The sequence below is a fragment of the Pimephales promelas genome, chromosome 16 (genome assembly GCF_988280905.1).
Source record: "Pimephales promelas chromosome 16, fPimPro1.hap1.1, whole genome shotgun sequence".
In the NCBI taxonomy this organism is placed as follows: Eukaryota; Metazoa; Chordata; class Actinopteri; order Cypriniformes; family Leuciscidae; genus Pimephales; species Pimephales promelas.
In genome coordinates this window covers 4637818-4651184 of record NC_142784.1, presented here as the reverse complement: position 1 = coordinate 4651184, position 13367 = coordinate 4637818, and the positions used below count along the sequence as shown (strand labels likewise).

The following is a 13367-nucleotide window of genomic DNA, read 5'->3' as shown; positions in this document are numbered from 1 at the left end:
AATTCATTGGGCGGGTGTCAACGCGCTCTTCTTTGCGTTAAGGCTCAACCCTAAGTGCTGAATGTGTCCAAGGATGACATCTTGATGCCGAACTGCCAGTTCTTAAAACTGGGCTAGGATAAGCCAGTTATCTATGTAATTCAGCACGCGGATGCCCTGGAGCCTCAGTGGGGCCAGCACTGCATCCATGCACTTAGTGAATGTGCGAGGGGAGAGTGCTAGGCCAAATGGAAGAACCCGATATTGGTACGCTTCGCCCCGGAAAGCAAACCTCAGGAACTTCCTGTAAGATGGAAGGATGGAGATGTGAAAGTATGCGTCCTTTAGATCTATTGTGATAAATCAATCCTCGGATCGGATCTGACTCATGATAATGGGAATAGTGTGGGTCTTGAACCTGAACCTCCTCAGGGACCGATTCAGGGACACCTCAGGGACCTAAGTGCCTTAGATCTAAAATTGGACACAACCCTCCATCCTTCTTGGGAACTATGAAGTACCAGCTGTAGAATGGCCCCTTCATGCAAGCAGCAAGTGAATTTCCTGTTCTAACACCAGACCCTGCTCTGGGTGCACTGTAGTCCAGACCACCACGTTGACTTTTGGTGGATGGACTTGGAACTGCAGTTTGTACCCAGTTTCTACAGGAGTTAGAAGAGATAGTATTTAGGACCTCTTTCCCTTATCCTTCCTGGCCTGGAGGACGGTCCTCAGATCCGCCTTCTCAGGGGGCTGTGGGTGAGAGCGCTGTCTAGAGTCCCAAGCTCTCTGAGGTGCACCTCAAGAAGCAATGGTCCCTTTCTGGCTTTGGCGATAGGAAGAGCTTGATGGCTGCAGCTGTCTCTCCTTAGCAGCCGCCCTCCTAGACCTTGATCGGCAAGGGAGATATTGCTTGAAGGCCTGGAATCTGTCCTGCCTCTCTTGTGGCCAACTAATATTGAGTTTTACCACAGTCCACAACCTCCACAAGCTCATCATAATTAGGCGCAGTTTGAATTGAGTGGTGTGCCTCATCCTGATCCCCCGCCTCAGAATCAGACAGCCGCAGTGCTGGGTCTGCATCCCGATTGGTAGAAGCCGCAAAGCGAGCTCCCGAACAAGGGGGTTGTTAACGACGACGACGACTGATCTTCAATGGCAACATTTATTTTCAAGTATTACAGGTATCTTAAATGGCATCTTTTTAATGAATGAAAGCCAGTATCACTAATATTATCCTGATATCACGATGAAAATTATTTTCCCAAGATTTTTAAATTTAAAGCTTGAAAAAAATATAAACATTTTTAATTTAAGTAAACTTTAGACAATCCTCATTTAACCCATAATAAATATCATATTTAACTGTACCATAAAGAAATTGAATAAGGTTATAAAACAGTCTGCCCTGCATACATTATAAATGAAATATAGATTAATCCTTATCAAAGCTACAAGCATTCTTTAGTCAAGAGCAGTTTGTAATTTTCTGTTCCCTCTGTTCTTCAGGTTAACTTTACTGACAGACAGAATTAATGGCTCCTGTCACTTTAAGATCTGCCGCTGCTGACAGTATCTCACGCTTCTCATTCTCTCACTACTATTTACTTCCATTTAAGATTTTATTGAACTCATTTAAGACTGTTCTCGAGAGGATACTCGACAAAATAGATATTCTGGCATACATGTGTGTGTTATTGTTCGTTCAAGTGCGAAAGAGAACTCGATATAGGCCTACTGGCACGCGTCTTTCTGAGCGTCGTGTGTGTGTGTCAGGAGGACATTCACTGAAAGCGCGTTCTCCTTTGTCGCGCAGACATGGTTTAAAGCATTTGCGTGAATAAGAGCATGATCATAATCCTAGCTAAAGGATGACAGACAGAAAGAATGGATGGACACCGCGTTAATTGCCATATTTTAAAACGTTAAAGCTGGACAAAAAAAGAATCGCATGCGTTGATGTTGACACTTGACAGCACTTGTCATATATTGCTGAAAGAAAATAAGGTTTGAAGTGGACTCATTTTCATGGTAGGCTACACAGATTGTTTTTTTTTTGTTGTTGTTTTTTTTTTTAGCAAGCTACACAGAATGCTCTACATTTAATATTTAGCTAATTTCCTGAACCAACCAACTAACATCTCCTTTCTTTCTTTTCATCCATGATGACATTAGTCACCTGTTGTTGTTTCTGGCATTTCATCATGACTGTGTCACAATCTATTTTTATAGTCGATGGTCGCAACCGCTATACCTGCTCATTATCTGCTTTCAGTGAGCTATTTTACACAGGCTCGGTCCTGCTCCTCCGTGGCGATGACTGAGTGCTGTTAAAAATAACAACAAACGAATTTGAAAGTGGGGGGACATGTCCACATAGGAAATTACACCCATAGGTAAGACATCATCCCGAGCTTTATGAACTTGCGCTGGCTTTCACCGATGACACTTTCGTGAAGTATGGATCTCAATCACACGTTGTTGCTAGGACCCGCCCTGCTCTGCTTCTGAAAGGCTTGTAAAGTGTTAGAGCTGCGTTGCTCTCATATGATTGGTAGGTGAAATAAATTGACTTGAAAATATTAAACCGCATACAAGTTCACAATTTTTTTTCCCCTCACGCGTCACGCCTGTACACCGGAGATCCGGCACTGTGCCGGAGTACTTTAAGCCCTGCTCAGCAGTCTCGATCCCTTCTGCAAGCTCTCTTTGTGATCCCCATGATCTAAGCCGCCACAGCACCTTGGCAGGACCTGCAGCACTCTGAGGGAGAGTGATTCACAGTGGCTGCAAGCAGCCCCCTCAAGGGCTGCCTCGATGTGCTGCATTCCCAGACAAGACACACATACCTTACCTCCCCCTTACAACATGACATCATGACTTTTGCGTAAACATATATGTCACCGGGTGAACCAACTAGGAACCAAAAAAAAAAATATTGACTCGTTTCCAGGGGGAAGAAGTGCCGGTGTAACACCGGGCCGGCTTTTGGTAAACATATCTGACTATAATGAGCGCCAGCTGAAGCCAATGAGCAGCGCTTCATTGAATCTCATGCCGAGAGGGAAGAATATAAAGAGAGAGGCTTGAAGCATAGGAGGTGTGCTTTTGCAGTGGGAGAACTTCACACAAGTGCTCGAGGGGATTAGAGCAGTGACAGCGGGCGGCGGCGGCGGCACGATAAGGCTGGTTCCTTGTTCATCTCTGTGAGATCATTTGTCCTTGGATCATCTATCCTATGAAGAGAAGAGAGGCGAGTTGTTTTAATCACTGTGATGGTAGAGTGAGTTGCAGTGTCTGAAAGAGTGAAACAAACACGTGTGAAGATTTCCAAGAGTGATTTATGCACGAGTGTGGTGAGATCAAACAACTGTGTTCTCTCTGAGTCTCTGATGGATGAGATCGACCCATAACCTTAAGAGTTTTTTTTCTGATCTGCTCTCCTGTCTGTGTTGAAGTAAAACAGAGCCGCTGAACTGAGTATCTCCTCCTGTTGTCATCCAGTCGTGTGAGTACAACACACAGAGTTAATAGTGACATCCTCATCTGCTCTCCTGTCTGTGTTGAAGTAAAACAGAGCCGCTGAACTGAGTATCTCCTCCTGTTGTCATCCAGTCGTGTGAGTACAACACCGAGTTAATAGTGACATCCTCATCTGCTCTCCTGTCTGTGTTGAAGTAAAACAGAGCCGCTGAACTGAGTATCTCCTCCTGTTGTCATCCAGTCGTGTGAGTACAACACACAGAGTTAATAGTGACATCCTCATCTGCTCTCCTGTCTGTGTTGAAGTAAAACAGAGCCGCTGAACTGAATATCTCCTCCTGTTGTCATCCAGTCGTGTGAGTACAACACCGAGTTAATAGTGACATCCTCATCTGTCCTCCTGTCTGTGTTGAAGTAAAACAGAGCTGCTGAACTGAGTATCTCCTCCCGCTGTCATCCAGTCGTGTGAGTACGACACACAAAGTTAATAGTGACCTCTTCATCTGTCCTCCTACTGGTGTTAAGTAAAACAGAGCTGCTGAACTGAGTATCCCCTCCCGCTGTCATCCAGTCTTGTGAGTACAACACACAGAGTTAATAGTGACATCCTCATCTGCCCTCCTGCCTGTGTTGAAGTAAAACAGAGCTGCTGAACTGAGTATCTCCTCCTGCTGTCATCCAGTCGTGTGAGTACAACACACAGAGTTCATAGTGACATCCTCATCTGCCCTCCTGCCTGTGTTGAAGTAAAACAGAGCTGCTGAACTGAGTATCTCCTCCTGCTGTCATCCAGTCGTGTGAGTAAAACACACAGAGTTAATAGTGACATCCTCATCTGTCCTCCTGTCTGCGTTGAAGTAAAACAGATCCGCTGAACTGAGTATCTCCTCCTGCTGTCATCCAGTCGTGTGAGTACGACACACAAAGTTAATAGTGACCTCTTCATCTGTCCTCCTACCGGTGTTAAGTAAAACAGAGCTGCTGAACTGAGTATCCCCTCCCGCTGTCATCCAGTCTTGTGAGTACAACACACAGAGTTAATAGTGACATCCTCATCTGTCCTCCTGTCTGTGTTGAAGTAAAACAGAGCCGCTGAACTGAGTATCTCCTCCTGTTGTCATCCAGTCGTGTGAGTACAACACACAGAGTTAATAGTGACATCCTCATCTGTCCTCCTGTCTGCGTTGAAGTAAAACAGAGCCGCTGAACTGAGTATCTCCTCCTGCTGTCATCCAGTCGTGTGAGTACGACACACAAAGTTAATAGTGACCTCTTCATCTGTCCTCCTACCGGTGTTAAGTAAAACAGAGCTGTTGAACTGAGTATCCCCTCCCGCTGTCATCCAGTCTTGTGAGTACAACACACCGAGTTAATAGTGACATCCTCATCTGTCCTCCTGTCTGTGTGGAAGTAAAACAGAGCCGCTGAACCGAGTATCTCCTCCTGCTGTCATCCAGTCATCCTATGCAGCGAGCCTGACGACGAGAGAAGTCACTGTTGGTCCCACGAGCTGATGCAACGAGCCTGACGACGAGAGCAGTCACTGTCAGTCCTACGAGCCTATGCAACGAGTTTGACGACGAGAGAAGTCACTGTCAGTCCCACGAGTCTTTGCAACGAGCCTGACGACGAGAGAAGTCACTGTCAGTCCTACGAGCCTATGCAACGAGTTTGACGACGAGAGAAGTCACTGTCAGTCCCACGAGCCTATGCAACGAGCCTGATGACGAGAGAAGTCACTGTCAGTCCTACGAGCCTATGCAACGAGCCTGACGACGAGAGAAGTCACTGTCAGTCCCACGAGCCTATGCAACGAGCCTGACGACGAGAGAAGTCACTGTCAGTCCTACGAGCCTATGCAACGAGTTTGACGACGAGAGAAGTCACTGTCAGTCCCACGAGCCTATGCAACGAGCCTGACGACGAGAGAAGTCACTGTCAGTCCTACGAGCCTATGCAACGAGCCTGACGACGAGAGAAGTCACTGTCAGTCCTACGAGCCTATGCAACGAGTCTGACGACGAGAGAAGTCACGGTCAGTCCCACGAGCCTATGCAACGAGCCTGACGACGAGAGAAGTCACTGTCAGTCCTACGAGCCTATGCAACGAGCCTGCCAACGAGAAGAGTCACTGCCTGTCCCTACTTTTATTCTTTTTTAAACTTAATAAAAAAAAGTTACTCTTGAACCCACTTCTGTCGTCTGTCTCTTGGTGTCCTTTGGTGACTGCTCCTCCGGAGTGTGGTAGATTACCCTTGGTCTTGACCCCGGTGACATATACGCCACTTTCGAGTCAGGTGGCGTGTAGGTGGCGTGTTATCTCCACGCATTTTGTGCTATCCGCGTGTATGTCTACGCCATGGGTTGAGGTAAGTCATATCTTTTTTTTTTACCTAGGATGGTAAGGGAACGGTCAATGGTCATAAATGCCATTAACCCCAGTGATCCCAGGTTTAGGGACGGGGTTGAGGTAAGTCATATATTTATATAACGTTAAGTCAACGGCGTTCATAAACACGCTGAAAGGCAATTATGCGTCTTGATAGCACGCCAAAAATGGAAATACGAATTGGCGTGTCATACACACGCTACTTCATGAGATCAGTCTGCCCCTTAAATCTAGTACCACGCCTTACTCTGTTGCGTTGTGTCCCGTGGTAGGTTTTCAGGCCAGCAAAAAGCCATTGTTGTATAAATGAACAACCAAAATGCATAAAAAGTTTTCAGTTTTTATTTTAAACAGTGTTGTTTAAATGGCCCCTGATTATCCAACAGAAAACATCTGCCTAGTTTGTAGTAGGCTACAGCCATTATTAACATGATGTGGATACATCACCATGTAGCACGTTTGCATAATTTACACGTGCTGCCTCTTTGGCTCGTCGTCAAACAAAGGTAAGACCAGGAGGAGTTTAAAAATTAAGACATTTTTTTAACATTAACTCAAGTAAAACTATTCTAGTAGACCATCTTGCAAAATTATGAACCGTGTAAATATAATGTTTCAATTAAGAGTAATGAGGGAGTAGCATATTATAAAAGATAGTAAGAGAAAACAAATCACAACTTCGTTTGTATGTTCTGTTTGGAAACAAAAGAGTATAAATGCTTACTCTGGTCATCACACACTGGTGTTGCACCAGTCCATCCACCCCACTGAGTGCAGTTCCGCTCAACAGATCCAATCAAATCAAATCCTTCATGGCATGAAAAGGTCTGTTTTTCTCCAAACTTGAACCACTGTTTCCTTGGCCAGAACTGCCCGTTGTCAAGCTGAAGCTGAGCAGGGCAAAGAATCTCTAATAGTGATACAGAAACATAGGTGGTTAAAGTGAAAGCCAAACAAGTAGTCTGTAGAGATTTTTCACACCATGTTTCACACTGTTCAAATCTTTACCTTGTGAGAATTAATCTTAGGTTTTCAAGATTTAAGCACAGCAAAGGTGTTAAATGTACAGTGTAGGATCTTCTCTTTGTAGTGTGAAATGTTGAATTATCCAGACAGTTAACAAATCAATTAGGTTTACTTTACAAGTGATGATTGGCCGTTATTGATGAGATGACACTTACTAAAAGTAAGTTCGGAACTTGTTTGGAGTTAGAAGTTTAACTCAAGTTAAAGTTAGTTTGAAATATTTTAAGTATTACGATCATTGTGTCCTTCAATAGGGCACTTCTACAGTGATTTATGTTGAAGTTTTATTAGTCAAGTCACTTCAACAGAGTTTAAACACATTTGTTTGCACTGCGGCATAGTGTTGTAGTAAGATAAGCAAATATTATCTCTAAAAATTATTTTCTACGGGAAAATTTTAACTGTCACACGTAGACATCAAAACTTTGCAATAGTGACAGTCAACAAAAGATTCATGCCACACAGAGCATGCTGGGTACCAGCATAGTGCCAAACTCAACAATGTCGTCCAACATGCATTTTGGGATGGGTCTTTTAATTTTAAAATGTTTGACTTCAAACAACATTAGGTTTTGAATGACAAGTGCAGTTGTCTAAGCAAAAATCTATTGAAATGTTATATCCTTCAGAAGCAGTATCTGCCAAATTCTTCATAATTAGTGACGGAAGCAATTCAGTTTTTTTAAACCTCGTAAAATATCATTGTTTCGAAACACACTGATGATGCCTGCTGGTTAAAACAGTGTAAACCAAATGGACCAAGGTACATTTTAACCATTTGTTTTTTTGGTAAAATTAACAAAGGAAAAAAACAGAATAGGCCAATGGTCGACCAAGGTACGTTTTAACCGTTTGATTTTTTGATATAATTAACAAAAGAAAAAAAAACAGAAACAGGCCGTTTTTTCCGTTTTTTAAATTTTGACATGAAACAAAAAACCAACATTCACTTTGATTTTTCGTTTTTTTTTTTCAATCAAAACAACAACAAAAAAATTAAATTCAGTGCAATGTCTTGTTTTCCGTTATTACTGACAAAAAAAATTTCTTACTCAATATTTCCTTTCATTGGTGGGTGGGACTTTTCAACCCCTCGCTTCTGATTGGATAGTGTTCTCCATCAGTTATGTCTGTGTTTCAGGCAACTTTTCAAAAGTAAGGTTCTCCCAAAGAATTTCCATTACTACTGTAGAGCTCCCTCTTTGCCTTAAGACCATGCAATGTCTCCACAAAAATATACACTTAGATAAAATTTAAGTGTATCTAATTTTTTTATTAGTTTTTTTTTAAAACTAATCCTTCCGTCCACACTGAGACGGCGTTTTAAGTCAATGAAATCTGAGAGAGGTGTCAAGTCAATGAAAACTGAGGAAAGCTGAGGGGTGGGAGGTGTCAAGTCAATGTTTAAGTCAATGAAAACGAAGCTTTTGGAAAACACTCTCCAAAGTGGATAAATTTGAAAACGCCGTTTTCAGGTTAAATAAAATTATCCCGTTAGAAGAATTGTGCGATAACTTTATTAATTTATTTTTCCATCTTGTATCATCACAGTTAATGCATGCACAGTTAAGTGAATTTAGAAGTTCCCTTTCGATGGAACTCTACACTGAGTCGAGAATCGACACTTTGGGGACGCTCCCTAAGTGTGCGCCTCTGAAGTATGAATGAAACTAATCCAATCCCGATTGGTGTTGCGTTGTGACGTAACATGTGACGGCATACCAGAAGTATAAAAGTGACGCCGTCACAACACACACTAGCTTTCGCTCTTCAGCAAGCGCTCTATGTTGAAAAACTGTCTGTCTTATTTGGTGTTGTTTGTCACTCAGTTTGAACTAGAAATGGCCAGCGAACAATTTAGAAGATGTGTGCATCCCTGCCCTCATTATATCACTGGTGGACACACATGCTTTATGTGTAAATTGTTTGGGAGCGCAGCATGCACGAGCAGCTCTCGAGGGAGCTGCTTGTGCAGACTGTGAAGCACTTCCTATTAGAGTGCTGCACTTCTGGCTGGTGTGCTTTGATGAGCACGGTCAGGCTCGTGTTCCCCACGGTTCTGGTCCCGCGTCCGTTGAGGCGGTGCGGCGACTGAGATCGTTGGGTTCGCAGCGGGATCTTGCAGACGAGAATGAGACTGCTGAGGCACTTTCTCATTCATCGTCTGATGATCCCCTGGCCCATGTGAGTGTTGCAGAAGCCTGTGGCGCGGCTTCTTCTGACCACGATCAGGTTCCGATACTCGAGCTCTCTGCTTCTGAGGAAGTAGACATGCTCAGTATCGATGCGGATGACCGTGAGTTAGGCACGCCAGTTCACGGCCAAGCATATGAGGAACTGGTGAGGTGGTTGTGACTCGTGCCGTGGCTTTGTGACTTTGTTTACCTCCCAAGCACTTAAGGCTGATGATTGGTTTTGGGGCGTGGCGAACCCAAATCCTTTCTTCCCGGATGTGCATGAAGAGGTCGTGAGATCGTGGAAGTCTCCTTTGACTTTTCACGATCACTCAGCGGCCTCTTCCGCCTTCTCTGCCCTCGTAGAGGCCGCAGTCTAGGGTACACTGGGGTTCCCCCCATGGAGTGTTCTGTGGCAACACTTATGTGTCCCCACAGCGCCTCCACTGGCCGTGGCAACCCTAAGCACAGAGCAAGATGAAAGTGCGCAACGCCCCCATGCCTCGCCAATCTCATTCTCCTCTATCTCTGAGGGTGCGGATGAGAGTGTGTGTCGTCCCCGGACCACGCCACTCCCATCCCCCTCTATCGCCAAACCCCCGGCAGAGCAGACCCATGTGGAACGCTGGTCCTTCCCTGGTCTCCTCTGACGGGGAGCGGAGTTCGATTGTGCACACGCGGGGGGGTAACACCTCTGCGTCTGCCGGTCTCTCCGCCCCGCTGCCCCTCCGGGGGGACGTCTGTGGCTCAGATGATCACACTGGATCAGTTTTTGGGAGCTTGGCTAGAGCTCCCCAATCTGTCCCGTTGGGTCGCCCGAGCGATCAGGCTCGGCTATGCGATTCAGTTCGCACGGTCTCCTCCCCGTTTCCGGGGAGTTCGCTTATGGTGGTCGGTGGCTATGCCCCGATCATGAGAGCGGAGGTTGCTACCCTGCTGGCGAAGGGTGCAATCAAGCCTGTCCCTCCAGCCGAGATGAGGTCAGGGTTTTGCAGCTTCTACTTCATTGTCCCCAAGAAGACCGGAGGGTTACGACCGATCCTAGATCTTCGCGTTTTGAACCGTACTCTTCACCGACTGCCGTTCATGATGCTTACGACCAAACAAATTTTCGAGTGCGTTCGGCCCCAGGATTGGTTTGCAGCAATGGACCTGAAGGACGTGTACTTTCATGTCTCCATCTTACCTCAACACAGACCGTTCTTCGGTTTGCTTTCGAGGGACAGGCATATCAGTACACAGTTCTCCCATTCGGGTTGGCTCTGTCCCCTCGCGTCTTTACGAAGATCGTCGTGACAGCCCGTCGTGTTCCCCTTCGTGAACACGGGGTTCGCATCCTCAATTACCTTGATGACTGGCTGTTTCTAGCACACTCTCGAGATCAGGTTTGCGAACACAGAGACCTTGTGCTCCGGCACCTAACCTGTCTGTGCCTTCGGGTCAACTGGGAGAAGAGCAAACTTTGCCCCTTGCAGAGGATCTCTTTAATCAGTATGGAGATAGACTCGGTCGCCATGTCCGTGCAGCTCACGAGCGAGCATGCACACTCACTGCTGACTTGTCTTCGACAGTTCAAGGGCAAGAGTGCGGTCCCACTGAAACTTTTTCAGAGGCTCCTGGGGCATATGGCATCCGCATATGGCAACGCTACTCGGATTGCTTCATATGAGACCGCTTCAGCTGTGGCTTCGCGATCGAGGTGGGCATGGCATCGCGGTACGCTCAGAGTTCCAGTAACTCCGACCTGCCATCAAACCTTCTTCCCGTGGACGAACCTCAGCTTCTTGTGGACCGGTGTCCCTCTGCAGCGAGTTTCCAGGCATGTTGTTGTCTCCACAGATGAATCTGCCACGGTTTGGGGAGCCATGTGCAATGGTCATGCAGCCGCGGATTCCTGGACAGGACCCCAGCGCCTCATGCATTTCAATTGCCTCGAGTTGCTGGCAATATGCCTTGCTCTGCACCGCTTTCAAGCGCTGCTCAGGGGTAAACACGTACTAGTCCGTTCAGACAATACCACAACAGTAGCTTACATCAACCGTCAGGGTGGTCTACGCTCATGTCGGATGTCGTAACTTGCACGCCACCTCCTATTATGGAGTCAGAAGCACCTGAGGTCCCTTCGTGCTATTTACATTCCAGGAGAGCGGAACCTGGCAGCCGACGAGCTGTCGCGGTTCCGTCCAGTCTCTGGCGAATGTCGACTGGGGGGACCAGTTCGGGGACGCACAGATAGTTCAAATCTGTTCGCTTCCCACGACTCATCCCATTGCGCCCTGTTTTACTTTCTGACCGAGGGCACGCTCGGCACAGACGCCTCGGTGCACAGCTGGCCATGGGGCCTACGCAAGTATCCGTTTCCCCCAGTGAGCCTTCTCGCACGTAGGCCAACTCTGTGCAAGATCAAGGAGGACAAGGAGCAGGTCTTGCTGGTAGCCCCATATTGGCCCACCAAGACCTGGTTCTCTGAACTGGTACTCCTCGCGACAGCACCTCCTTAGCCTATTCCTCTGAGGAAGGACCTCCTCTCTCAGTGTCGGGGCACCCTGTGGCACCCTCGTCCCGACATGTGGCTCCTGGATGTGACGAGGCAGGTTTGAGTACCCTGCCACCTGTGGTGGCGGCTACCATCACTTCTGCTAGAGCGTCGTCCACTAGACACGTCTATGCATTGAAGTGGAACCTCTTTGTCAACTGGTGCTCTTCTCGCCGAGAAGACCCCAGGAGATGCTCGATCAGTGTCGTGCTTCCTTCCTGCAAGAAGGGTTGGAGCGAAGGCTGTCTCCCTCCACCCTGAAAGTTTATGTGGCTGCAATTGCCGCATTTCATGAAGCAGTCGAAGGTAAGTCGTTGGGGAAGCACGATCTGATCATCAGGTTCCTGAGGGGAGCGAGGAGACTGAATCCTCCTGGCCCTCCTCTCGTACCCTCTTGGGACCTCTCAGTGGTTTTAAGTGCCCTGCAGAGGCCTCCCTTCGAGCCTCTGCAATCAGTTGAGATTAAGTTCCTGTCAATGAAGACAGCGCTCCTGGTTGCATTGGCCTCCATCAAGAGGGTAGGGGACCTGCACGCATTTTCCGTTGACGAAGCGTGCCTGGCATTCGGGCCGGCTTACTCTCACGTGATCCTGAGACCCCGGCCTGGATATGTGCCCAAGGTTCCCACCACTCCCTTCCGGGACCAGGTGGTGAACCTGCAAGCGCTGCCCCTGGAGGAGGCAGACCCAGCCTTGGCACTGCTCTGTCCAGTACGTGCACTCCGTGCTTACGTAGACAGAACGCGGTGTTTCAGGACCTCAGACCAGCTCTTTGTCTGTTATGGTGGGAGCCAGAAGGGAAGGGCTCTCTCAAAGCAGCGGCTGTCTCACTGGATAGTGGACACCATCACTTTGGCTTACCAGCAACAAGGTCGACCGTGCCCCCTTAGTGTGACGGCCCACTCCAACCGGAGTGTGGCTTTCTCTTGGGCTCTAGCGCATGGCGCCTCACTAGCAGTCATCTGCAGAGCTGCAGGCTGGGCGACACCTAACACATTCGCGAGATTCTATAACCTCCGAGTGGAGCCTGTGTCCTCTCTTGTACTCGCTCAACCGGCCAGTACTGGACCCGCTCAGGTGTCTTCGCTTGCTCGCCACTTCACTCCACGGACTGGATAGGTGCGAATTCTTCTCAGCTGAGCCTTCCATTGAAGACCTGAGTCCTCCAGCACTGTTGATGCTGGCGCCAGTGTCTGTTGCCTGGGCGTCGGCTAGGTGCCTCCGTGTGCCTGGTTCCTGCTAGTAACCTCCACATGTGTATTCTCCACTGTAAGCCCTTTCTGAGCATGTGTCTTCCCTCAGCAAGCCACCTTGCCACCCCTGGAGTTAAGATTCTAGCCACTTTACGGGTTGGTCACTCCAGTATCCTCCATATGGAGCCCCACGGGGCAATATGTGTATTCGTAAATCCTCCCTACGGTAGGCATACTACGGCATATTCCCCTGGGATATGCTCCCCAGTGTACCTTGGTATTCCTGTGTCAAGTAGGACTCCTCGTCAGTAAGCTCAGTGCGACAGGGGTTCAGACTTGCGCAGGGCACTGGAAGATAGCTGTGAAGGTGGCGTGATTACACGGGAGACCCCCATTCTCCGTCATCCGACGTAACTCGGAGTGACTACGAAAGGGAACGTCTCGGTTACGTATGTAACCCTCGTTCCCTAAATAGGGAACGGAGACGTTACGTCTCCCTGCCACTTCCGCTGTACCACTGGGTAGACGCCCGAGTTCAGTCTCGGCTCCTCAGCAAAGACACACTGCGGTTGTGTCCGCTTCCTCCTT

The 13367-nt window shown here is 47.6% G+C and overlaps 3 protein-coding genes across 5 annotated transcripts in view; 1 reads left to right on the top strand and 2 right to left on the bottom strand.

The window, feature by feature from the left end:
• Positions 1-13367, top strand: part of LOC120466787 (uncharacterized) — a 329947-nt gene that overhangs the window by 65486 nt on the left and 251094 nt on the right. The gene's annotated exons all lie outside the window — the stretch shown is intronic.
• Positions 1-13367, bottom strand: part of LOC148971945 (uncharacterized) — a 443851-nt gene that overhangs the window by 397802 nt on the left and 32682 nt on the right. The window lies entirely within an intron of this gene.
• The window catches only part of LOC120466881 (complement C2), a 67666-nt gene that overhangs the window by 42220 nt on the left and 12079 nt on the right, over positions 1-13367 (bottom strand). The window contains exon 4 of one of the 3 annotated variants that reach the window (XM_089120905.1): positions 6576-6761. The exons of the other annotated variants lie outside the window; for them this stretch is intronic. Within the exon in view, the coding sequence (XP_088977031.1) occupies positions 6576-6761 (186 nt within the window). The remainder of the gene's footprint in view (positions 1-6575; positions 6762-13367) is intronic. 3 annotated transcript variants of the gene reach the window in all.